This window comes from Platichthys flesus, chromosome 9, assembly GCF_949316205.1.
Source record: "Platichthys flesus chromosome 9, fPlaFle2.1, whole genome shotgun sequence".
In the NCBI taxonomy this organism is placed as follows: domain Eukaryota; kingdom Metazoa; phylum Chordata; class Actinopteri; order Pleuronectiformes; family Pleuronectidae; genus Platichthys; species Platichthys flesus.
The window spans coordinates 1,289,799-1,313,373 of record NC_084953.1 but is presented as its reverse complement, the minus strand read 5'-3'; the positions used below and the strand labels follow the sequence as shown (position 1 = coordinate 1,313,373).

General features: G+C 39.6%; 1 protein-coding gene across 1 annotated transcript; it reads right to left on the bottom strand.

Annotated features, from left to right (window-relative positions):
• Nucleotides 1-12,236: 12,236 nt before the first annotated feature.
• LOC133961252 (phospholipase A2 inhibitor and Ly6/PLAUR domain-containing protein-like) lies at nucleotides 12,237-17,809 on the bottom strand. The gene is made up of 6 exons (XM_062396320.1): nucleotides 17,758-17,809; nucleotides 17,275-17,376; nucleotides 17,009-17,176; nucleotides 16,768-16,884; nucleotides 15,565-15,718; nucleotides 12,237-12,693 (listed from the first exon to the last, which is right to left on the bottom strand). The coding sequence occupies exons 1-6, from the start codon at nucleotides 17,807-17,809 to the stop codon at nucleotides 12,609-12,611; spliced, it is 678 nt and encodes a 225-aa protein (XP_062252304.1). The 3' UTR covers nucleotides 12,237-12,608.
• Nucleotides 17,810-23,575: the final 5,766 nt, after the last annotated feature.

Here is a 23,575-nt window from a genome sequence, read left to right as displayed (position 1 = left end):
GCACCAATAACCTGAGCAAATTCCTTGTAGGTGTAAACCCTACTTGGCAATAAAATACTTCTGATTCTGATTCTGATTCTGATTGTTCTTATATTGATGGATGCCAATATCTTTGGAAGATGCAAATTTGCATGTTGGCAAACGCCCTGCCATTGCCCATAAAATGGCATGCGACTCCAGTGCCATGTGCACACAGAGAAATAATAGAAACTGAAAAGGAAATTTAAGAGGTCAAGAACATTTAAATGAAGGTTTCTAGACCTTACAATACTCGTGCTTTGAGAAATACTTGAACAACTCTTTCTTCCAAAAGCGTTGTTTAAATAAAAACGGTTATTAATGACACCCTTCGTCTAACAAAGAACCCTTGCAAATGATATGGTCAAAAAGGTTCTTCAGAAGCAAATGGTTTCTCGATACAACCAAAGCCCCTCATGAAGAATCATTTAAAAAAAATATATATATATATTTAACTGGAAGCCAGTGAAGCAATTTCAGGAGAAATGTGAATGTTCCTGTCTGGACACGTGCTGCAGAGCGATGAAGACTTAGAGGTGGGGCCTGATCACAGGGAATTGCAATAGTCAAGCATGGTAACAAAGACATGCATCTCTGCTCCACAAAAGGATAAAACAACAATATACAGTTTCTCAGTGGCGTTAGGGGCACGTGGGGCGCTGCCCCGCCAGATCCAGATGGCGCTGAAGTGCAGAAAGCTAACAGTCTAACACGACCTAAGTCTGTGGAGAGGTCTCACTCACATATCGGATGAATAATACCGTTTGATCTTCGGTTTGTTCTCCTGACAGAGAAGCTAAAGACGTCTGCGATCCCGTATCGCTAGCCTGCAGGCGATGCTAACTGGACTGTACGGAGTTATTGACCCGACATTAACCGACATGAAAAACGACGGGAAAATTGTTAGAGTTGATGGAGTTGAGGATGAGTGTGTTTGGAGAATAAGCTCCACCACGTAAGATATCTAATGGTATGTGTAGCCCTGTATAAAATCACTAGGATACAGTGCATAAAATGAATCTCAAAATGGCATAAGAAATGTTGTATTAAAAGAGAAAGTTCATGATAATTAGTTAAGTTCATATTATTCAAAATAGTAGTTAAAATAAGGTTAAATACGGGATCAAATGTAATAAATACAATATGTAAAGTTAATAAGTTTAACTATTTACAGTTAAAAAAGTAAATCAATAAATAGATGTGTGGTTAAAAGGCTGTGTGATTGAGAAGACGAGAGACTTATTGATTTGAGTGCTCTAATGTGAAATCTAACTTTTTCTCAGTTGTGTGTCAGTCATTGAGTTTCTGCATTTCTCATTGGGTAGTAGCAAATTCACAGCCAATCCAAGTCATCCGTCTGGTATGGGGAGGGACATGAAGGGCAGGTTTAGGTTCAGCATGTTTTGAGCAGGTGAGTTAGAGAGAGAGATATTGTAATGTAATTAGCCACCCGCTAGCATAGTATCACGTGTTGGGATATCATAGCTTTAGCACTGTTGTTGTTTTCAATGCTAAAACGGGCTAATGTTAAGTCAGTACGATTTAGCGTGATGATATTATGGCTCAACAGAGTTCATGTAATTAAAGGAGACGGACGTCTGTGAAGAGAGGGAGAGAGAACCTGAGACGGTTGCCGGTGGAAGGACCCTGCTGTTTATTCTTCCCCGGATTTTCGTTGCTGTGTGCTGCCTGTGTTTGGATTGTGACTGCCATCACCCCTATCTGTGACTGTCATCGCCCTATTGCTCCTCGTTTGGACCTGTGAGTATCGAACTGATATGACAATGCACATGCTTTTAATTTATGCTCTTGACTGAGTGAAGAGGCAATAATAGTTTGCAGGCGTCACCGCACCCGAGCATCACTACAGGCCTGCAACTGTGTCTCGAGTTTATCATTTCTGGAGTGGGCCTACATGTGATGTTTGTGAGTTAATTTAAAGTTGATAGGAATTGTTTTGTTTTGATTCAGAGACCTGTGAAAGGTAAAGATTTAATTTTTTCAGTGAATTAAAGGGTAAATTGAGAATCCTTCGTAACGGTTTAAACAATTTAAAGAGACCCAGTATTTTAATTTGGTCTATTTAAGAAAATTCCTCAGTTAAATTTCATATAACTGTTGTGCAGTTCTTTTATTTTTTAAATATTTTACTTCCTGAGAGAGGAGCTCACAACAATTTCATTTAGTTCATATTGTAAATAAACACCTGTGAAGGTTTTGACTTTTAAAATACAGTTGTGGTGGTCTTTAATATTAATTCGAGGAATTTAAACAAAAGATAAGATTCGTTTCAAATATTCTTCTGAGATCATATTCATTTTTTTGTGTTTACGAACTCAGGCCCAGGAGATCTGGGTTACATATGTAAAGTTGTTTCACTCGTCAACCCATTTGACTTGACTACGTTACACAGATTATTATTCTGCAGAAACAGATTTACTGTGATCAACTGAAACGTGAGTATTTAAAGTCACATCTGCATTTTAAGAGCAGCTGTTTAATGTAGCATTACATCTCCTAAAGCTCTTTATTCAGAGTATTGACGTTGATGTGAAGCTATGTGTCTGTCTAATCTTTTACTTTGTTGCAATCATTTTACTTAAATGCTGTTTTATAGGGAACATCTTTGTGTCGCGCTGATTGCTAAAGCATGTGAAATGTATATGAAACAGGATTTCTGCTCCCTGCTGGCACTCAAAATGCAGCCCATAGTATATCTTACTGATCTTTATATGCCTACTGCTTATAATAATCAACTAACTCTATTTTTGTGACAATGACATGACGTCATACAAAATAGCACCACCAGAAATTTCAGGCTAAATTGCCACTGCAGTCTCTTCTCCATGACCACCTCTTTTTTCTTTGTGAACATCTGCCCCACTGTGGTATTTTTAAGAGACTGCATCAGGTGGATGTGAAGCGTGTCATTCAGCTTCCAGCAGCGACTGAGCTGTGTTGACTGATACAAGCTTTATCAAATAGATTTAAAAAAGTGTAACTGAATGTTTATCTGACCACTCACTGTAATGCACCAAACACTATTACCATCAATTTAGTAGCTGGGTCACACACAGACATTTGTTTACTGTTTTTAAACTTACTGTTGTAAACTGAAATAATAAAAAAGAATATTACAAATCAAATCGAATTTGTTATGAGGTATGTAAAAAGTAGACAAAAAACTCAAATCCATTGTTGGTGATAAAGTTGTCATCACCATCCACAGCTCAATGAACCGTTTCCTGTCTTAGCCTCTGCAACTTTTAGCCTCAGATGACCGACCCCAAAGAACATGTACTCATTGTTATATTCCACAAGTTGATGTAAAGACATTTACACACTAGCGGATGTTGTGGATCCAGCAGTGTAGGAGAAGGAGTAGAGGAGGTCTGCCAAAGCTGTTCATGAAAAAGTTGCCTGACTTGACATTTAATAATTAATAACTCTTGTTTCTATAGCACTAATCTAAACAAGGTCAAAAATTAATTTGGAATAAAACAACACAGAACAAGGCAAAACAAAGAGTAAGAATTCTTGAATTTAAAAACCGACATCAACAAGCTTTCCCTGAAAGCGTTTTAATATATTACTTAAAACATAAGCTAATGTTTGAATAACAGGTGAATAGCTGACTAATCTCCTCAGGTGTCAGCGCCGGCAGAATGGCAGGCGTGAGCCCAAAAGCCACGACACTGAAGCAGAGTGAGAATGAGCAAAGTTCTGGGTTTATTAAACATAGCAGGGGTCAGGAGCCAGGACGTCAGTCCGGTTACAAACAAATCCGACAAGGAGCAGGCAAAAGATAAGTCCAGTGAAACAGCAGGCAGGTCACGATGGGGATCAGGAAGAAGATAAGGCAGGAGGGAAACCGCTGGAAGGTTAGGCACGAACACACTAAACCATCTGACAGAGGACAAAGGGAACAGGCAGGCAGATAAACTGGGGAGACTAATGAGTTGATGGAAGACAGGTGTGTCTGTGGGTGGGGCCGGTGAAGGGCTCTGTGGAATGAGGAAGTGCAGAGCAGGAGGTGAGTGGCTGAGTTCAGATATGACAAATGGATTAGTGTGCAAAGCTTCTGATAGGACAAATTAAAATAATAAGAGGGTGCACCTTAGCACCGCACGTCCCAATAACTCTGTTACTGTATATATTTTGTTCTATATTGTTGTTTTTATATTGTTTTATGTTGAGTGCACCAACGAATTACACCAAAGCAATTTCCTTTATGTGCAAACATACTTACAAACATACATACTACAAAGAATTCTGATTCTGAACTTGTGACATCAGGTAAGGAATCTTAGACTCAGAAGGTCCTGGTGACAGAAGTCCACTGATCCTTGGTTACAAGCCTTCTCTCTCTCTCTCTCTCTCTCTCTGAGACACAGTTTCAATATGTGACTTTTATTTCAGTGTCGACACAACACATAGCAATCGGGGGAAACAATGGTATGTCTAATACGTTATATATTTTTCGTTAACTTTCCTTAAGTCTCTGGGACTAGTATTAAAGCCGAAAATATAATATGCTTATGTTATATGATATATTTATATATAATATAATATAGATCTATGATGTAAGACATCTTCAGAACTTGCTTTAGGTTTGATACCATGAATTTAGTTATTCTAATGACTAATTCTCATATTAGTCTTCTCATTCTCACAGAAGACTCAGCTTCACCTTCACTCATTCAGTTTTACCTCAACTGCTGCACATCGTACAACGTTAGCTTCGACCTCCCAAGAAGTCTTCGAGGATAGTCCTCACACTCAGCTGTGACATCACCCAGAAATAAAACGACTTGGAAAAGTGGACTTTATAGTTTTACAAAAATTAAAACCCCATGGCTGAAAAAGGTTTTAACACACAGAGTAATAATGTACCATGGCTGTATCCTCAGGTTTCCTGTCCACAGCTAATGCTAACAGTATAGTCTCCATCAAAGGTTCATGTGAAGATAGTCAGAAGTTTAAAACTATATTTTAGTGCTCTGTTATGTTTAATGTCCATGAAAATGTTTTTCTTCTCTTTTAGAATCAGTGATACTTTGGTTGAACTGTTTTCCAGGATATTAGACCTGGAGACATCGTGACAAGAAATGGTCAAACAGACATTTCAATTTGCAAAGGTCTTGTTCTACAGAGACTGAATGTGACTCCAGGTCAAGATGGCTGCTGTGAATTAGTTCAGGCTCAGATTCAAATTTTTTATTTCTGCTGTTAACCACAAATTTGTGTCAGTTAAGAAATTGCTCAGAAAAATAAACGTGTTGTTCTCTACAGTGTGTTGTGCTGTATTGTTGATGTTCTTTAGCAGCATTACCACACCTCCTGTGTTGAATTGATGGAACAGCCTCTCTATTTATATCTCTGGCCTTTAGAAATCAAAAGTATGATTTTCTTCAGCTAGATAATAAAGCTTCTCCCACAGATGCTTCACATGTTTGTTTGGGTGGGAACTGTTTCTGTGTGAGGAAGCCAACAACGCCTAAACAATGGGAAATAATTAAATTCACTTTTGGAGACTGACTTGGAAGTCTTCCTCATCTGAATGCAGAAGTGTCCTTGGGCAAGATACTGAACCCCGGATTGCCCCTGATAGAAAAAGTGCTGCTCATAGATGCACCGTCATTTTATGCATTGTCCCTATATTCACTGATGTGGAAATAGTATTACAACAATAACCTGCAAAACCTCAGCTGCTGCCAACTCAATAATTAGAAACTACAAAACAGAAACTTAAAATAAAATAAAGGTGTGTGGTGTTTTGTTAAAACTGCTTCATGTTTCATATGCTGTCTAAAATTTTATTTTATACTGAAAATAAAATATTTCAAAAAAAAAAAATCTCGTGTCCTGCACAGGTTGACAGCAGACTAGTTGCTGCTGTGAGGACACTGACAAAATAATAAAACACTGGATTTACAGACAGCATGGATGGAGAGGGGGAGGGGGGACCCTGGTCCAGAACCTCTGTGTCAAGTGAGTGTTAATATTTCTTCTTGTAAAGTCAAGCAAATTACAACACAGAGACAACAAACTAGCAAAAAAGGCTGAAAGATACACAAACTACTTTATAGTGATGCAAATAGGACACAACCAAAAAGAGACAAAACAAGTATGAATATACAAATAAGACTCTTCAGGGACAGGTAGATAAATATGATTTAAGGTTTGTGAGAAGCTGCAACACTTGTATTATTATTAACCTTATGCCTTATACCTTATCAATCTTGGCATTTCGATCACTTCTAACAGAACCAATAAATTCCATCCCTAAATACTTGTGCCTTTCAACACAGGAGATCACACCTTGACAACACATTCACTAGTTATGTCATAACAATATGATAGAACTAAAATAGTTAGAGGATAACTTCAGTGACAGCACAGAGTCGATACTCATAACACAACCACAAGTGCTGCTGGCTGGGAGGGATGTGAATTTAGGGACACTGGTATGAGTGAATGATGTAGCGTCCCTGGCTGAATGATGGTCAGATTCTTTTTTACTGAGGGTTCACATCCTTTATTTTTCTTCATAATAAAATAAACCATTTCAAAATAAATGTATCAAAAAACCAATAGGGCATTAATGGTCATTTACACTCCCACCAAATCACGAGTGAATTTCAGAAATATATGGGATGCAAACACGAATTATTTACTAAATATAGACTTCAATACCACAAAGGAACAGGTGTGGCGTGAAGAGGATGGTTAAACGACTGTTCTGAACTGGACGTTCAACGATAGAGGGCTTGCCAGAACGCAGTCCTTCCTTTTCCCTTTTCTGCTCTCCCAGACGAATCTTCACTCTTCCTACCAGTCTGTCTGAATCAGTCACTGTCTCTACAACTTTGGCCAATCTCCACTCGTTGCGTGGCATACCATCTGCCTTCTCCATGACTATGTCACAGACCAACAGGCTTATTCCTCTCTAACGCCCCCGCCAGAGTTCCTCCCATCATCGTCTTCATCTGAAACTTTGTTCCCTGTTCAGGCTTCGCCTTCACAATCTTTCCGATTATTTTCCTGCTGCTGCGTTACCTCGTTCTTCTTTTCCTCCCCTTTTTTTACCCCAAGCTATTTATCCTAAATGTGAAATACACATCTGTAATATATTGTGGGGTTTACTGATGAGCTCACTATATCGTGCACTCTACAGAAGACCCTTTATAGTAAAGTAGGGTTATTGAAAGAGTGGGTGATTTCAGACAGAACAGAACTACAAAATAAACCAGGAAACACCAAACTCAAACAAATAACCATGACACCGTGACTTTGACTGACTATATCTCCCTCGTTTTAGGTCAAACTGAAATGGCTCTCATATTATTTTAAAGCTCTTTATTTACCTTAACTGTTTGCTATCCCCAGTATTATTCCCAGTTAAAGGTGAATTGTGCTCTGAATTTAGTGAGATTCCACCAAAACACAGAATATGCAAGATCATTAAAGAATGAGCCAGATTATATTTGACCATTCACAATGTTTTTCAGATTCTTTTTTATTCTTCCTCTAAGACAATGTTGACATATCATGTGGATGTGCAAATACTTTTAATCATGTTATAGGCTCATCATCATAATAATAATTCTAGCCATCTTTATTTGGACAGCACTTTTCTTAACATAGTCAAAAAGTGCTTCACAAAAGTGTGAAACCTAGATATGATGACTCTCTCTCTCTTCCCCCCTTTTGTCTTATCAACTTATGCCCCACTGACTCTTTTTAAGTTAAGTTCAACGTGATACCATAAAATGGTTTGCCTTGCATTCAATACATTTGTCAAAATAAAATATGAAATATTAATATGAAAATATTAACATTATATTATAACTTGAATTGATTAAAATGACCTTGGGGCACCACCCTTCAAAGGAAGGGTAAAGAGAGCCAATTTATTGATTAAGTCTCATAAAAGTACTAACTACAAATTTGGAACTCTGATTAACAATTAACTTAAATAACTATAACCAAAATTACTATATAGATAGTAAGCTAAGTTGAAGGATATGGAGTCCTTTACAGTGTAGAGGTTGGCAAAATTCGCTTATGCAACATTAATTTAAAAACATTCGTGAAAGGAAACATTTATATATATATATTTATATAAACGCACCAGTGAGCTCAGCAACACCAAAAGACCCGGAAGACCACGGATTACAACTTTGGTGGATGACAGAAGAATTATTTCCCTGGTGAAGAAAAACCCCTGTTGAAAAACAGTTGGCCAGATCAAGAACACTCTCCGGGACGTAGGTGTGCCTGTGTCAAAGTCAACAATCAAGAGAAGACTTCACCAGAGTAAATACAGAGGGTTCACCACAAGATGTAAACCATTGGTGAGCCTCAAAAACAGGAAGACCAGATTTAAGTTTGCCAAACGGCATTTAAAAGAGCCTGTACAGTTCTGGAACAACATCCTATGGACAGATGAGACAAAGATCAACTTGTACAAGAATTATGGGAAGAGAAGAGTACGGAGAAGGGAAGGAACTGCTCAGGATCCACAGCATACCACCTCATCAGTGAAGCATGGTGGAGGTAGTGTTATGGCGCGGGCATGTATGGCTGCCAATGGAACTGATTCCCTTGTATTTATTGATGATGTGACTGCTGACAAAAGCAGTAGGATGAATTCTGAAGTGTTTTGTGCAATATTATCTGCTCATATTCAGCCAAATTCTTCAGAGCTCGTTGGACGGCGCTTTACAGTGCAGATGGACAATGACTCGAAGCATACTGCAAAAGATACCAAAGAATTTTTAAGGCAAAGAATTGGAATGTTATGCTATGCCCAAGTCAATCACCTTGCCTGAATCAAATTGAGCATGCATTTCACTTGCTGAAGACAAAACTAAATGGAAAATGCCCCAAGAACAAGCAGGAACTGAAGACAGTTGCAGTAGAGGCCTGGCAGAGCATCACCAGGGACGAAACCCATTGTCTGGTGATGTTTATGGGTTCCAGACTTCAGGCTGTCATTGACTACAAAGGATTTGCAACCAAGTATTAAAAGTGACAATTACATTTATGATTATGTTAGTTTGTCCAATTACTTTTGGTCTCTTAAAAACGGAGGGCCACATATAAAATGTGTTGTAATTCCTACACCATTCACCTGATTTGGATGTAAACACCCTTAAATTAAAGCTGAAAGTCTGCACTTAACGTTCATCTGGATTGTTTCATTGCAAATCCATTGTGGTGGTGTACAGAGCCAAAATAATGAACATTTTGTAAATGTCCAAATATTTATGGACCTAACTGTGTGTGTGTGCGAAGTTAGAGAAATAGTGTAGACTGAAATGCAAAGACAGACTGTGAAGAGTTAAAGTTAAAGTTAAAGTAGCTTTATTGTCAATTTCTTAACATGTTCAGAACATACAAGGAATCGATAGGACGTTTTCCACTCTCCCACAGTGAAACATATAAAGTGCACAGGCACTACAGACACAAGACATTTCCTAATACTAAGTAAACATACAGAATTTTTTATTTTTTTTAAGTACAGCAGCATAAGGTTCTCTAAAAGTGTAAACGTAGTGATTAAAGTGATAAAGTGCAAACAGTACAAGAGACAGTTTGTTGCAGAAGTAAACATGCAGAATTGTTTAAGTTCAGCAGCATAAGGTTCTCTAACGTTTAAACGTAGTGATTAAGTGATAAAGTGCAAACAGTACAAGAAGTACAAGAGACAGTTTGTTGCAGATTCCTGAGTGTTTTTAGTTTTGGGGGGGGATTAAGCCTCCAGTCAGACTAGAGCAGTGATTCTCAAATGGGGGTACGCGTACCCCTGGGGGTACTTGAAGGTACTCCAGGGGGTACTTGAGATTTTTTTATATATATATTTAAAATTAGCATCCATTCAAAAATCTTTGAAAAATTGTTATTTAACAAATATTCAATAAAATATAAGTGTAAGTTCATGAACTAAATTTTATATTCAGTAGGCTTTTCAATTTAATTATCCTAAAAAAAAGAGTCTCCCACATACCGATGGTTTGACCCAACCTGGCACACGCCACCTGTCATCACCTGCCTTGAAAACTTCAACAATGGAGTCGAGTTGAAGTGCAGCAGCAATGCTGCTGAAACACGGAGGGACAAGTACCAAAGAAGGCGAAACCAGAGCAGAGAGCCTTCCCTAAACAACACCGTGAGAGCTTGTGTCTCTTCGGAGGGGCGCTAAAACGTAAAAGTTTTCCATTGTGAAGTTAATGATTCATAACAAGAAGTCTGCGTCTCTACCGGTACCCTTTCAAAATAAAAGCATGTAATACAAAAGCGGAAATGAAATTGTATGACCTTAAAGCGAGCAAATATGAAAGTCATGTTGGTAAGCCACCTGAGTTTTTTAAGAGGAAACTTTCTGAATTCAGGTCATCTCAAGACACGATGCGAAAAGCCTCCAAGAAGCAAACGGAAACAAGCTACCTGTCAGTAATCCTTTCGACCTTTAAAGAAAATATTTTAAGATGATAAATATTAAAAAATATGTTTTGAGCTAATCTTTTATTTAAAACTAAGTTAATGATTTATTTTTTGGGAAGAAGTTTAGCTATAATTAAGTTTATGAGTTCAGTTTGAGAACATATCTTTATTATGATCCCAAAAGAGGTCACTTTAAGTTGATAATTATTTTGAGGTGCACAAATCTTTATTTATATTGAGATAATAATAAAAAACTTTAGTTATTTTTATATCTTTTTATTTCGAAATAGTTCAAGAGAGACCACTACAAATGAGCAATGTTATGGACATTGATGGAGTTTTAAATTTGAATGTGTCTAGTTACAAGGATTAATAAATCACATTACATCTTTCTTTCAACCAAAAATGATTTGCGCTGGTTAGGGGGTACTCGGCAGAATTTTTTCTTCGAAGGGGGTACGTCACTGAAAAAAAGTTGAGAACCACTGCCCTAGGCCACGCTCTCCCCCAAGAGTTGGATGTGAGCTGGAGAAACCAGGATTCTCCCCTCGGCGATGCAGGAGAAGAGGCTGAATAGCCTTCTCTCCTTGGAGGGATTGTAGGAAGAGAGATAGAAAAGAGGGAGACCTGGCCTTATATTGTCCCTGTGACCTTACAGTTCATGGGGCCCAGTGACCAATAAGAAGTGAAACTTGTGTCCCTCTGGGCTTTTTTGCACCTCTGTTTGATTTCAAGGCCCCTGGGAGACTGAGTTCTGGAGGCTGTTGTTTTCTCCAGAACAAAGGACATCCAGCATCAGGCTTTTGACTACCTATGTAGGCCGAACTTTGGTTTCACAAAAACCATGTCCAAACACTGCATCAGCTGCATGTGTTTCATTCTCTTGCGGAACATACATTTTAGTTATCTATGAAAGGCTCTTAAAGCAGCCTGTTCCAAATATTCAAAATATTCAACATTGAGTAATTGTCAGTTACACATGCATTTCAAGCCAAAATGACAAATGTTAATTAATAATACTGTGTATTACAGATAAATGCTTTATCTATTAAAAGGAGAATTTTATTATGTAACTGAACACCCACTGGAATGCACCAAACAATGTCATCATCAACTTAGCAACTGGGTCACACACAGGAAACACACCTTTACTTTTTTCACTGACTGTTGAAAAATGAAAAAATATTACACATCAAGAAAAATTTACGTGACTTTGTTATGAGATATTTAAAAAGGAGATGAAAACAAAACTGGTGATAAAGTTCACACCTATAAAAGTATGCTCCTGCTGTTTAATGCTCTCTGCATCTTTATGACTGACCCAGAATAATTAAAACATATAAATAAACCAACTACTATATTTCCACAAGTTAGTGAAAAGACTCGGAAAGATTCCACACTAGTGGAAGCTGTGGGTCCAGCAGTGGAGGAGGAGGAGGACGAGGGAGTTAGAAAATGTATAGTTTTATCATCTCTAATGTTGTCAATACCAAATATCATAAGGTTTCTATATTTTAAATTATTGTTTAGGTTTATCTTACTCAAGGACAGAAAGAGGATTGTTACACATCCTGCTGCTGTGTCATAAACTTTAAAATGCAAATACTGTATTTATGTCCAAATGAGGAATAGAAATGGTTTCTCTACTAAAGCAGCGGGGAAAAATTAACTTTTGTTATTTGATGAAGCTGGTCCTAATATTAAGAAAGAAGATTGACAGCAGAAATAAGTTATCAGTAGATTTAATGAATGATTGCAACATATGACACAGTAAATATTTTAACACACTTATTATCATTTCCATCTTTTGTGGCCTCAATCTAATGTGCAAGCCCAATTTGTGTCATAATCAAAATTCCCAGTGACTATGTTCCTGTGAAACTCTTTATGTGTCACTTAAATCAAGGCTAACAAACTGAAAAAAAGTAAAATTTAAGTTTTGAGTGCGTGTGTCTATCATTGGTGCTGACTAAGCTCATTTTAACTTCACCCAGACCCTCTCCCTCTTTTAAATATGTATTTTAAAATCTGTGTTATTACCAATCAAAGATAGCAGCAAGTAAACCAAAGACCAGACTACTTAATGTTCTCTGAGAGTCCTTCCAGTGGATTCAGAGTTTCATCCATTTTTGTTCTGAAATCTAAAACAGGATGAAAATGAGGAGTCCAATCAGCAGATGCAGCATTCCCATTCTGACACAACAGGCATCACTGACTGTGGTTGTTTTAGTTGTAGCTGCCTGTGTCGAGGTTGTTGTAGATGTGGTGGCAGTAGTAGTTGTGGTTGTGGCAGCAGCAGTTGTGGCAGTGGTTGTTGTTGTTGGGATTGTTGTAGTTCGAGTCGTGAGAGTAGTTGTTGGGATAGTAGTTGTTGGTGTTTTGGTTGTTGTTGGGTTAGTGATAATTGAAGTTGTGGTTGTTGTTGTTGGGGTCTTGATTGTTATTGTTTGGGTAGTGGTTGTTGGGGTAGTGGTTGTGGTCGTGGTTGTTGGGGCAGCCATTGTTGTAGTTGGGCTATTGGTTGTTGTTCTTGTGGTTGTTGTTGTTGGGGTAGTGGTTGTTATAGTTGGAGTAGTGGTTGTTTTTGGGGGACTGGTTGTTGTTGGGGCAGTGGCTGCTATTTTTGGGGCAGTGGTTGTTGTAGGGGCAGTAGTTGTTGTAGTTGGGGCAGTGGTTTTTGTTGTTGGGGTAGTGGTTGTTGTAGATGGGGCACTGGCTGTTGTTGTTGTTTGGGCAATGGCTGGTATTGTTGGGGCATTGGTTGTTGTTGAAGGGGCAGTAGATGTTGTAGTTGAGGAAGTGGTTGCTGTAGTTGGGGTAGTGGATATTGTAGTTGGGGACGTGGTTGTTGTTGTTGGAGTAGTGGTTGTAGTTGGGGTAGTGGTAGTTGTAGTTGGGACAGTGGTTGTTGTTGGGAAAGTGGTTTGTATTGTTGGGGAAGCTGTTGTTGTTGTAGGGGCAGTAGATGTAGTTGGGGCAGAGGTTGCTGTAATTGGGGCAGTGGTTGTTGTGGTTGTTGTAGTTGGGGAAGTGGTTGCTGTAGTTGTGGCAGTGGATACTGTAGTTGGGGCAGTGGTTGTTGTTGTTGGTGTAGTGGTTGTTGTAGTTGGGGCAGTGGTTGTTGTATTTGGAGTAGTGGTTGTTGTAGTTTGGGTAGTTGTTGTAAGTAGGGTAGTGGTTGTTGTAGTTGGGATAGTGGTTGTTGTAGTTGGGAAAGTGGTTATTGTGGTGGGGGTAGTGGTTGTTGTTGATGGGGTCTTTGTTGCTGGGGTAGTGGTTGTTGAAGTTAGGGTAGTGGTTGTTGTAGTTACGGCCATCGTTTTAGGGTTATTGGTTGTTGTATATGGGGTAGTGGTGGTTGTAGTTGAGGTAGTGGTGGTTGTAGATGGGGTAGTGGTTTTTGTATTTGGTGTAGTGGTTGTTGTAGTTTGGGTAGTTGTTGTAAGTAGGGTAGTGGTTGTTGTAGTTGGGATAGTGGTTGTTGTAGTTGGGAAAGTGGTTATTGTGGTGGGGGTAGTGGTTGTTGTTGATGGGGTCTTTGTTGCTGGGGTAGTGGTTGTTGAAGTTAGGGTAGTGGTTGTTGTAGTTACGGCCATCGTTTTAGGGTTATTGGTTGTTGTATATGGGGTAGTGGTGGTTGTAGTTGAGGTAGTGGTGGTTGTAGATGGGGTAGTGGTTTTTGTATTTGGTGTAGTGGTTGTTGTAGTTTGGGTAGTTGTTGTAAGTAGGGTAGTGGTTGTTGTAGTTGGGATAGTGGTTGTTGTAGTTGGGAAAGTGGTTATTGTGGTGGGGGTAGTGGTTGTTGTTGTTGTTGTTGGGGTATTGGTTGTTGTAGTTGGGGTAGTGGTTGTTGTAGTTGGTGTAGTGGTTGTTGTAGTTGGGGCAGTGGTTGTTGTTGTTGGTGTAGTGGTTGTTGTAGTTGGGGCAGTGGTTGTTGTATTTGGAGTAGTGGTTGTTGTAGTTTGGGTAGTTGTTGTAAGTAGGGTAGTGGTTGTTGTAGTTGGGATAGTGGTTGTTGTAGTTGGGAAAGTGGTTATTGTGGTGGGGGTAGTGGTTGTTGTTGATGGGGTCTTTGTTGCTGGGGTAGTGGTTGTTGAAGTTAGGGTAGTGGTTGTTGTAGTTACGGCCATCGTTTTAGGGTTATTGGTTGTTGTATATGGGGTAGTGGTGGTTGTAGTTGAGGTAGTGGTGGTTGTAGATGGGGTAGTGGTTTTTGTATTTGGTGTAGTGGTTGTTGTAGTTGGCGTAATGGTTGTTGTAGTTGGGGTAGTGGTTGTTGTAGTTGGGGTAGTGGTTGTTGTACTTGGGGTAGTGGTTGTTGTAGTTGGCATTGTGGTTGTTGTAGTTGGCATATTTGTTGTTGTAGTTGGGGTAGTTGTTGTTGTAGTTGGGGTAGTGGTTGTTGTAGTTGGCGTAGTGGTTGTTGTAGTTGGCGTAGTGGTGGTTGTAGTTGGGGTAGTGGTTGTTGTAGTTGGCGTAGTGGTGGTTGTAGTTGGGGTAGTGGTTGTTGTAGTAGGGGTAGTGGTTGTTGTAGTTGGGCTAGTAGTTGTTGTAGTTGGGGTAGTTGTTGTTGTAGTTGGAGTAGTGGTTGTTGAAGTTGGTCTAGTGGTTGTTGTAGTTGGGGTAGTTGTTGTTGTAGTTGGAGTAGTGGTTGTTGTAGTTGGGGTAGTGGTGGTTGTAGTTGGGGTAGTGGTTGTTGTAGTTGGCGCATTGTGGGTTGTAGTTGGGGTAGTGGTGGTTGTAGTAGGGGAAGTTGTTGTTGAAGTTACGGCCATGGTTGTAGGGGTAGTGGGTGTTGTAGTTGGCAAAGTGGTGGTTGTAGTTGGGGTAGTGGGTGTTGTAGTTGGCGTAGTGGTTGTTGTAGTTGGGGAAGTGGTTGTTGTAGTTGGGGTAGTTGTTGTTGAAGTTACGGCCATGGTTGTAGGGGTAGTGGGTGTTGTAGTTGGCAAAATGGTGGTTGTTGTTGGGGTAGTGGGTGTTGTAGTTGGGGTAGTGGTTGTTGTAGTAGGGGTAGTGGTTGTTGTAGTTGGGGTAGTGGTTGTTGTAGTTGGGGTAGTGGTTGTTGTCGTTGGGGTAGTGGTTGTTGTTATTATAGTGAGAGTGTTACACAAACTAGTCCCACAACAGGCTGGTCCACTGGTAATGGCACCAACACTTTGCATGAAAGGCAGTGACCCCAGGCTGGCAGCAGCTGCACACAGATTTGTAGATGCACAGCCAAAAGCTGGAGAAGTGCCGCCTGTATTTGTCACTAAAGATGAAACACAATCGTAGGTTTGTTAGTTGGATAATTTCAGAGATAATTCTTCACTTTAAGAATAACTTGAATTCCTGAGGAAATGTATTTTGATGACAGTAATTTAACATTAGTTGTTGCCATGGTTACAGTGGTGCAGTATTTTAACATCGCACCTTATTACTGACATGTACACGTGTACTTCAGGACCTCGTGACATCACTGATGTCACTGTTTTATGTTCTCATGTGTGCAACAGAGAATACGTGTGATCCAATCCAACCACACCCTTCAACTATACTGGTTGTTTTCAGAGGTGATACAGGGCCGAAGCTTTCAACCAGCAGAGGGCAGTAGAACACTGTGTTTCAGTCTGAGGTTCAGTTACTTGTCTCAGTGAAAGAAGCAAGTCCACAATTTGAACATACTTTCACGTCAGTCAAAATGTTGAACTAAATCAAACTCGATCAATGAGTTTGTTCAATGTTTATTGTTGTGCAGTGTTTATCTAATGTTTTCAAAGCTGTTTCTACCTAAACATGTCTTAGTTCGATGATTATTAAAACAAATAATTGTTCATTTAAGTCATTTTGGAATCAAAGAAACTCAAAAAGAGCAAAAGCTTTTTTTGTGGACAAATCAAGAGACTTTTATAATCAAGTTGAGTTCCAGGAAATCGTGATGGGAAATACCAAACAGATTAACTGAGAAATAATCAATGGTTTTGTCAACTGGTCAAGATGTAACAAATTTTAACTACTTTATCTCCTCTGTGCTCTTTAATTCTAAAACATTATGATGATCTTAAGATGAGAAGAGAGTCAATATTCCATAAAAAGACATTAGGCATTAAAAGGTATTTTTTATCTCTAACGTTTTGGATCATAAATACAGAGTAACACAGATGATGCAGATTTAATTAAAATGCTTTAAATGTTTAGTACATGAGTAAATATATCTTAACTCTTCACTCTTTAGTATGAATATGTCAAAAATACTTAAGTATTTTTGAATAGGTTTGAAGTAATCTTTGTTTAAATGCAGTATATAAGAAGGAGACTTACCAACAGCTTCAAAGCAGAGATCCTCTGTTCCCTTACATTGTACTGAAGAGCTGCAATCAGAGGTCATGGGGTCACAGACGTGACACTGTAGACTGTTAACTGCTGGAACCACAGGGACTGAAACAGACAAAAAATGATACTGTTTATTAGAGGAAGAGAGAAGATGTAAGTATTCTGGATTAAAAATAGAACATGTCAGGAGAAGGATGCAGATTAATAAGAGTCATCTACATCTACTTACAAGGCAGAGTGACAGAGTTGCAGTTGTCTGTGTTGCAGCATGTAGCACTTGCAAGTGAACTGGAAACACCCAAGTTCACTGAAAATGTCTGAGAGCCTGTGGCTGGACACAGGGAGGGGGGGGTACAGGCCTTGTAGATTTGCTGTCCAGGAGTCCCAGATGAAACGGCTGCAGAGTCAAAGTGCAGTTTGTTAATGGTGATGGAAAGCACACGTCACTTTGCAGTACATGTATTTCACTGGAGAGTAACTTGTAGAGAAGTTTACCTTGAATAGAAGCTGTGATACACATCGTGCCTGTGGGACATGTAGCTGCTGCTGTGGTTGAACAGGTAACATCTGTACAAGTTTCACACACAAGTGCTTCACCTGCAATGTGGAGAACAATAGTCAGTGATATGTTGATCTGATCTAAATTGTGGTTCCTAAAGGCTGAAAAATCTTCTCACTGTTCAAAAGGAGTTTCAGACATATGGGTTGTAATTTAAATATGAATAGACACTTCATACATAACTAAATTATTTCATCTGCTTCCTACCTGTTTATTCTGTTTCTTCTTCTGCTGTACTGTAATTTATGAATTTCTCCTCTGAGGATCAATAGAGCCTCCTTATTTTTTCAAGGACAATAAATTACTTCTTTTCAGTGGAACAAACAGCTGGTGAATATTATTGTTCAAATATATAAAAGTAGATTTAAAAGAGGTTCCGTTGTAGGTGCTGAATCAGTATTGTAGAGATAATTAGTTACCTGTGCTGGAGAGCACCCAGATGAGAGTCAGAGAAAGAAGCAGCTTCATCATGATGAACAGGTAAGTTCAGTAGATTCCTTATACAACCTCTCATCAACACGGAGTCACTTTATATACTCTACAGGTGATGAACGCCTGTATGACTGATACACATCTGAATATCTCAGGGATTGGGCGTGTTTACATCTTTACAGCGTGATCATTCAAACTGTACGTTTCTCGTCAACACACCTAAACACACGTCAACACACCCATTTTTACTTTTCAGTGTGTACCTGTTTAGGATGTGCACCAAAAACAAAAAGCATAAAACATAGACATACATTTCCCTCAGGATCATTTAAGTATCTAGGCATTAGTATAGCAACATATTGGTATTCAGACAGGGCTGTATTGTTTATGCTCTCCGGTACACTGTCACACCTACCGTTGATCTGACGCCACAGCTTCTCTCATTTTCTTACTTCAATAAAAGACCTTTGAAAATCAGAAGTATGCTATGTGGTGGCTATGTTCGTGTGTGCACAAAAACACAGTTGACATGTGTATTGTTTTTGCCTTGTTTACACCATTTCTGTATGGGAACATGTCATGTAGTGTAATTAAAGGGAAAGCAATGATGCATTACATACTTTATCACTTCCAACAAGATGCTTATGTTTTTGTCTGCATTTGTTTGTTTGTTTTTTGTCTGTTACTCAGCAGAAAAACATTCATGTGTCACATGTTCCATAGTTTTACTGCTGCAGCTTTTAGTTTAATGTTCTAGCCAGGTGTCGCCTATTGACTCTGAAACTGAGCGGGACCTGAACCCGAATATTATTCATCTGCACTTGGCTCGGCCGAAGCTGAGGGGTAGCGTGGTCATCCTCCAACCTCCTTTCATCCTTTCATCAACTGAAAGCTGGCAAAAAAAAGCAGAGCTCCATTCACAGATCAAAGTGAACGGCCGGGTACGTAGGTGGTTCATCCACATCTTCACACTGGTCCGGGTGCGATTTCAAGGACAGAACCGGTACTGTCAGTGTAGAGTGATGGAGCGGGAACAAATTGGTATTGCAATAACGCTACCTGGGGATTCCACCTCCAGGAAATAACCAAACACTATTATGTTCAACAGCACAGGTTCGTTGATATCGCGTGGCAAGAGACGGCTTTACTCATAGAAAAGAACTGAGGTGTGGCTCTGCAGCTCAGTGGGCTTGAGTTGGTGGGAGGAATGGGACGGTACAGTCAGTGGCGGCTCCTGGCATCGGCGACATAGGCGGTTGCCTCGGGCGCAAATAGCAGAGAGGGCGCCACAAGAGGCGGATTGATCATGACAAGATAAATACTTTAACCAATGCAGTAACGTCACACCATCGTCCTTTAACCCCGGGGACACAACGAGGCAGTAGCACCACAAAGCGCCTCGAAAAGCTGTGCGCCTCCTTTCCGTGCCCATGTTAATCAATCGGGCTGTTCGCACCGGGAAGCTGAGGGGGGGTGAGGAGCCACAGGCAGCAGGTTCATTCACTCTGCAGTAACTGTAGTGAATGGGGGACACTGCAGCAGCTCTTCACTTGTGGGTGAGACACTGGCTGGGATCCTGCTGCTGTGGCTCGGTGTGTTTCTGAATAATCGCTTTAATCAGCAGACGCCTCTCACGAGGAACGAGTCTCACAAGCTTCTTACAAGGAAACTGAATATTAGTTTTCAATAAAAACAGCTCTAATAATAGTCTAGAACTGAAAGCTATTTTGTCTGAGACACACCTTGGATTCGTTCCATGCAGAATCTGAACACAGCGGGGGGGGGACAGAATGATCCTGTAGAGTGACACACTTAGTTTCATGGAAGAGCACAAGTGACAAGGAAATGGTAAAACATAATTTCATTAATTAATTAAAAAAAATAGAAAAACACATGCAATTATGTATTTATTTACAAATTAATTCATGAATCAATAAATTACTAATGTTAAAAAGTTGATCATTTTTAGATTCAATATTTTCATGGGCAATGATAAGGAATTATAAAAATAACCGTGACACTTGTTCACACTGATGTCTCATCTGTGGATCATACATGTAAACATACAGTTCACCCATACAGACTATTTTTTATTCTTATGTTATTCATCTAAAAATAAATAAAATCCCATAGGAACTTATTTGGTGCAATAGAATAATTATTATTCCCTGTTTTATTGATTGAGTTCGATCGAGGCTTTGCAGGATCCATGTTAGAGCCTTCAGTCAAACTACCTGTTCCTTTAAGATGTAGTAAAGTAAAGTTATTGTTAAAAAATATTACGTTTTCAACAGTATTTGATGCTCAGTTAAAGAGACTTGAGGCTTCACTTTAATCTACTGATACCCATTCACTGATCAAACATGAGACTTTAGAGAGAACACGGTTTTATTTTGTGCAACAGCAACGTTTCAAACATATTTCAAGTCACCAAAAGGTTTATTGAAATAAAGGGTCCACCTTCTAAACAGGAAGTAGTTTTGTGAAGCAGCACAGTGATGGTATGGGAGGACGTCGTCTCTGTCCGGCCGTCCGTCCTCCAGGAACCTTCAACGCCATCTTGATCACGGACAGATGCTGGATTCAGAGATTAGCGTGAAGTCTCTGTCCAACATCTTGTCCATGAAGATCAGAGAGCCTCCTCTCCTGCTCACACACACACAGACACACACACAGTAAGTCAAACTGTAAGACATACATTACTTTTTTAAAGCTTAAAGTAGGTATTAGTTATTGGCATTATATTTATACCCCAAGTGAAACTCAGCTGGTGGTTATTTTCCCCCGAACCAGCATGGTGAAATAAGCTTCCTGCGTGAACAGCCAGGCGGCTGCTTGCAAGAGAATTGCACTTCATTAATGTTTATTGTTGTCGACATGAATAGCTGTCAGCTGTCAGTACAGCAGATTTCCAACTCTTTTTACATTTTTTATTAGATATTTGCATGGTTTTTCATAGCCTACATCAAGTATCCAGTAGTTAATTTATTTCAAAAAAAGTCATTGTTAACTTGTTTTATTAACTAATGAATGTAACATCTGGTGTGAAGGTAGGAATTTGTATGTGTGTGTGCGTGTGTGCTTGTGTGTGTGTGCTAGTGCGTGTGCGCGTGCGTGTGAGCATTTGTTTGTGTTTATGTGTGGGGGGCGCCAATATGAAAACTCGCCAAGGGCTCCAACATCGCAAGGGCCTGCCCTGGGTACGGTGGTGCCTGGGTTCATCCCAGCTACTGAATTACAAGGCGTCGATATGGAGCCCGCTCACCATCACACTCCCGAGCAAAATGGCCAGGCTGCTGGCAACTTTTACATATTAAATGACTACCATGAAAAGTCTGACCTTTGGAGCGAGGGGCCTGCAGATAGGTTACCGTCTGTAAGAGCTGGTTAAGCTGGTCCTGTTGGCGCTTCATTAGGTTCATCAACTCACTCAAACTTGGCCCTGGTGGAGTAACATGAGGAGCTGCAGAGCCACACCTCAGTTCCTCATGTTACTCCACCAGTGCCAAGTTTGAGTGAGTTGATGAACCTAATGAAGCGCCAACAGGACCAGCTTAACCAGCTAACCCAGACGGTAACCTTTCGGTTCCTGGGCCACTACGAACTAGGGCGAAACTTAATGACCTCCTTTTCCTCTCCCTCCAAAAGAATAAAACAACTCAATAAATGCATAATTCAACAAAAAGCTAAATGAAACAACAATCACCAGAACACAAATTATAATATGAAATTAAACAATTAGAAAATAGAAAGGGTTAGGAGCTGGGCTGGGACTTACCACAGCGACAAAATCACATGGAAAAAGGGAAGGATTAATAAACTAACAACAAAATGGATGAAGAAAACATCACCACCAGGGATTGGGTCGCCGCCTCAGGTCCACAGCACCTGTCCAACAATAACAATATAATTAAAACATGTCACAAGTGTTAATCAATGCTGGTGAAAATGAAACAATATAAAAAAAAAAGTAAATAACAAAATAAACCAAATCCAAACAAATTTAGAGAACAATTTGAAAGAAACAAACAATAATTATGTACAAAATGATTATTACGTCAACTAAGGTTACTGCATCAGCTGCATGTGTTTCATTCTCCTGCCGAACATTCATTGTAGTGATCTGTGAAAGGCTCTTAAAGGAGCCTGTGTCAATTATTAACACTATTCAACAATGAGTAACAGTCAGTTACACATGCATTTCAAGCCAAAACAACACATTTTAATTAATAAATCTGTGTTTTACAGATACATGCTTTATCTATTAAAAGGAGAATTTCAGTATTTAGCTGAACACTCACTGGGATGCACCAAACAATGTCATGGTCACCTTAGCAACTGGGTCACACACAGGAAGCAAACCTTTACTTTTTTCACTGACTGTTGAAAAATGAAAGAATATTACACATCTAATCAGAAGATGCAGCATTCCCATTCTGACACAACAGGCATCATCATGGGTTGCCATCCGTCCCTTGAAAAACGAAATTGAGCCTTATTTAGAAACAAAAGCACCTGTCCAGTATTGAGCTGAAAAGGGACGCACTTTGTCCTGTATTACTGTGAGATTTAAAAAATGGTCAAAACTATGATTAAATCTATTTTAACTTGAGACGAGACGAAAATGTTGTTGGTTGACTAAATCACAATCATTTTTTTAAACAGCATCGTATCAGGCCGTCATCAGATACCAGGAGCGGGCGAGTGTGTGCGTGTGTCTGTGTCTGTGTGTGCTGCCAGACAGCGCACCGGTCCCGGGGCTCCGCCCCCCTCACTCGCTCAGAGACACAGTGAGATCACAGCCCGTTCACATGGAGCAGCCGCTCACTGACTCACTGGCTGCTTCTTAACAATGGAAACAGTGAAAACACAGAGTTTCTCTGGTCTCAGCTGATCAGAGATCAGCACTGCAGCTTCTTGGTCAGAGCAGAAGCCGCAGGTGGTTTCTACCGAGTTTCAGTTTCTGTGTCCACCTCCAGCCTGACCTGCTCTCAAGTTTTGTTTTCATATTTCGCAAATCAATCGATCAACTAAAATATAGTAGGCTGCAGCTATATGTTTTTATTTATTTCAAAATAGGGTATTTCTTATTTCATACATTGAAATACATCTTCTCCTCTTCATAAGCGTTTGGTGTTATTCTTTGCTGTAACAGGTAAAAATAGCAACAGTTTTCGTTATTGTCGTTTTATAATTTCATAAATGCAACAAACTAAAGTTTAGTTTAGTATAACTTTATTTAAAACTTTATTAGCTTTATTTGGTTCGTACCCTCATGGTTGAATGCACTCATTTTAATTCACTTTGGATAAAAGCAACAACTAAATGATACGTGTGGCCCCGGGTCAATTCCCCAGAGCTAAGAGGGAACATTATAAGAACAATAATAATGTAATGCAGTAGCCACACTATAGAGTAGATCACTAATGATGTTTCATCTCTCTATAGTTTGATTCTGGGGGTTAGATCATAGAGATCTATATATCTATGGGTTAGATCTCCTCACATGTGGGGTGACACACTAACTTCCTCATTGAAGGTGTCCACCTGTGTTAGCTGCGCCTGATTCGTTGGTTAAGAGAGACGTCAGGTTTCCAAGGGTGTGATTGGTCAAGAGGGCGGGACTAGAGGAGAATGCGGTCTGAGTGATGGAGGAGAACAGTGAGTGTGTCTGTGAGTGTGTGTCGTGTGTGTGTGTGTCGTGTGTGTGTGCGTGTGTGTGTGTGGGGGGGAGTGTACCAAAGTCATGTGTAACAGGTGAACATCGAGTGTCTGTCAGGAACGTTCGCCTGACAAGTGTTTATT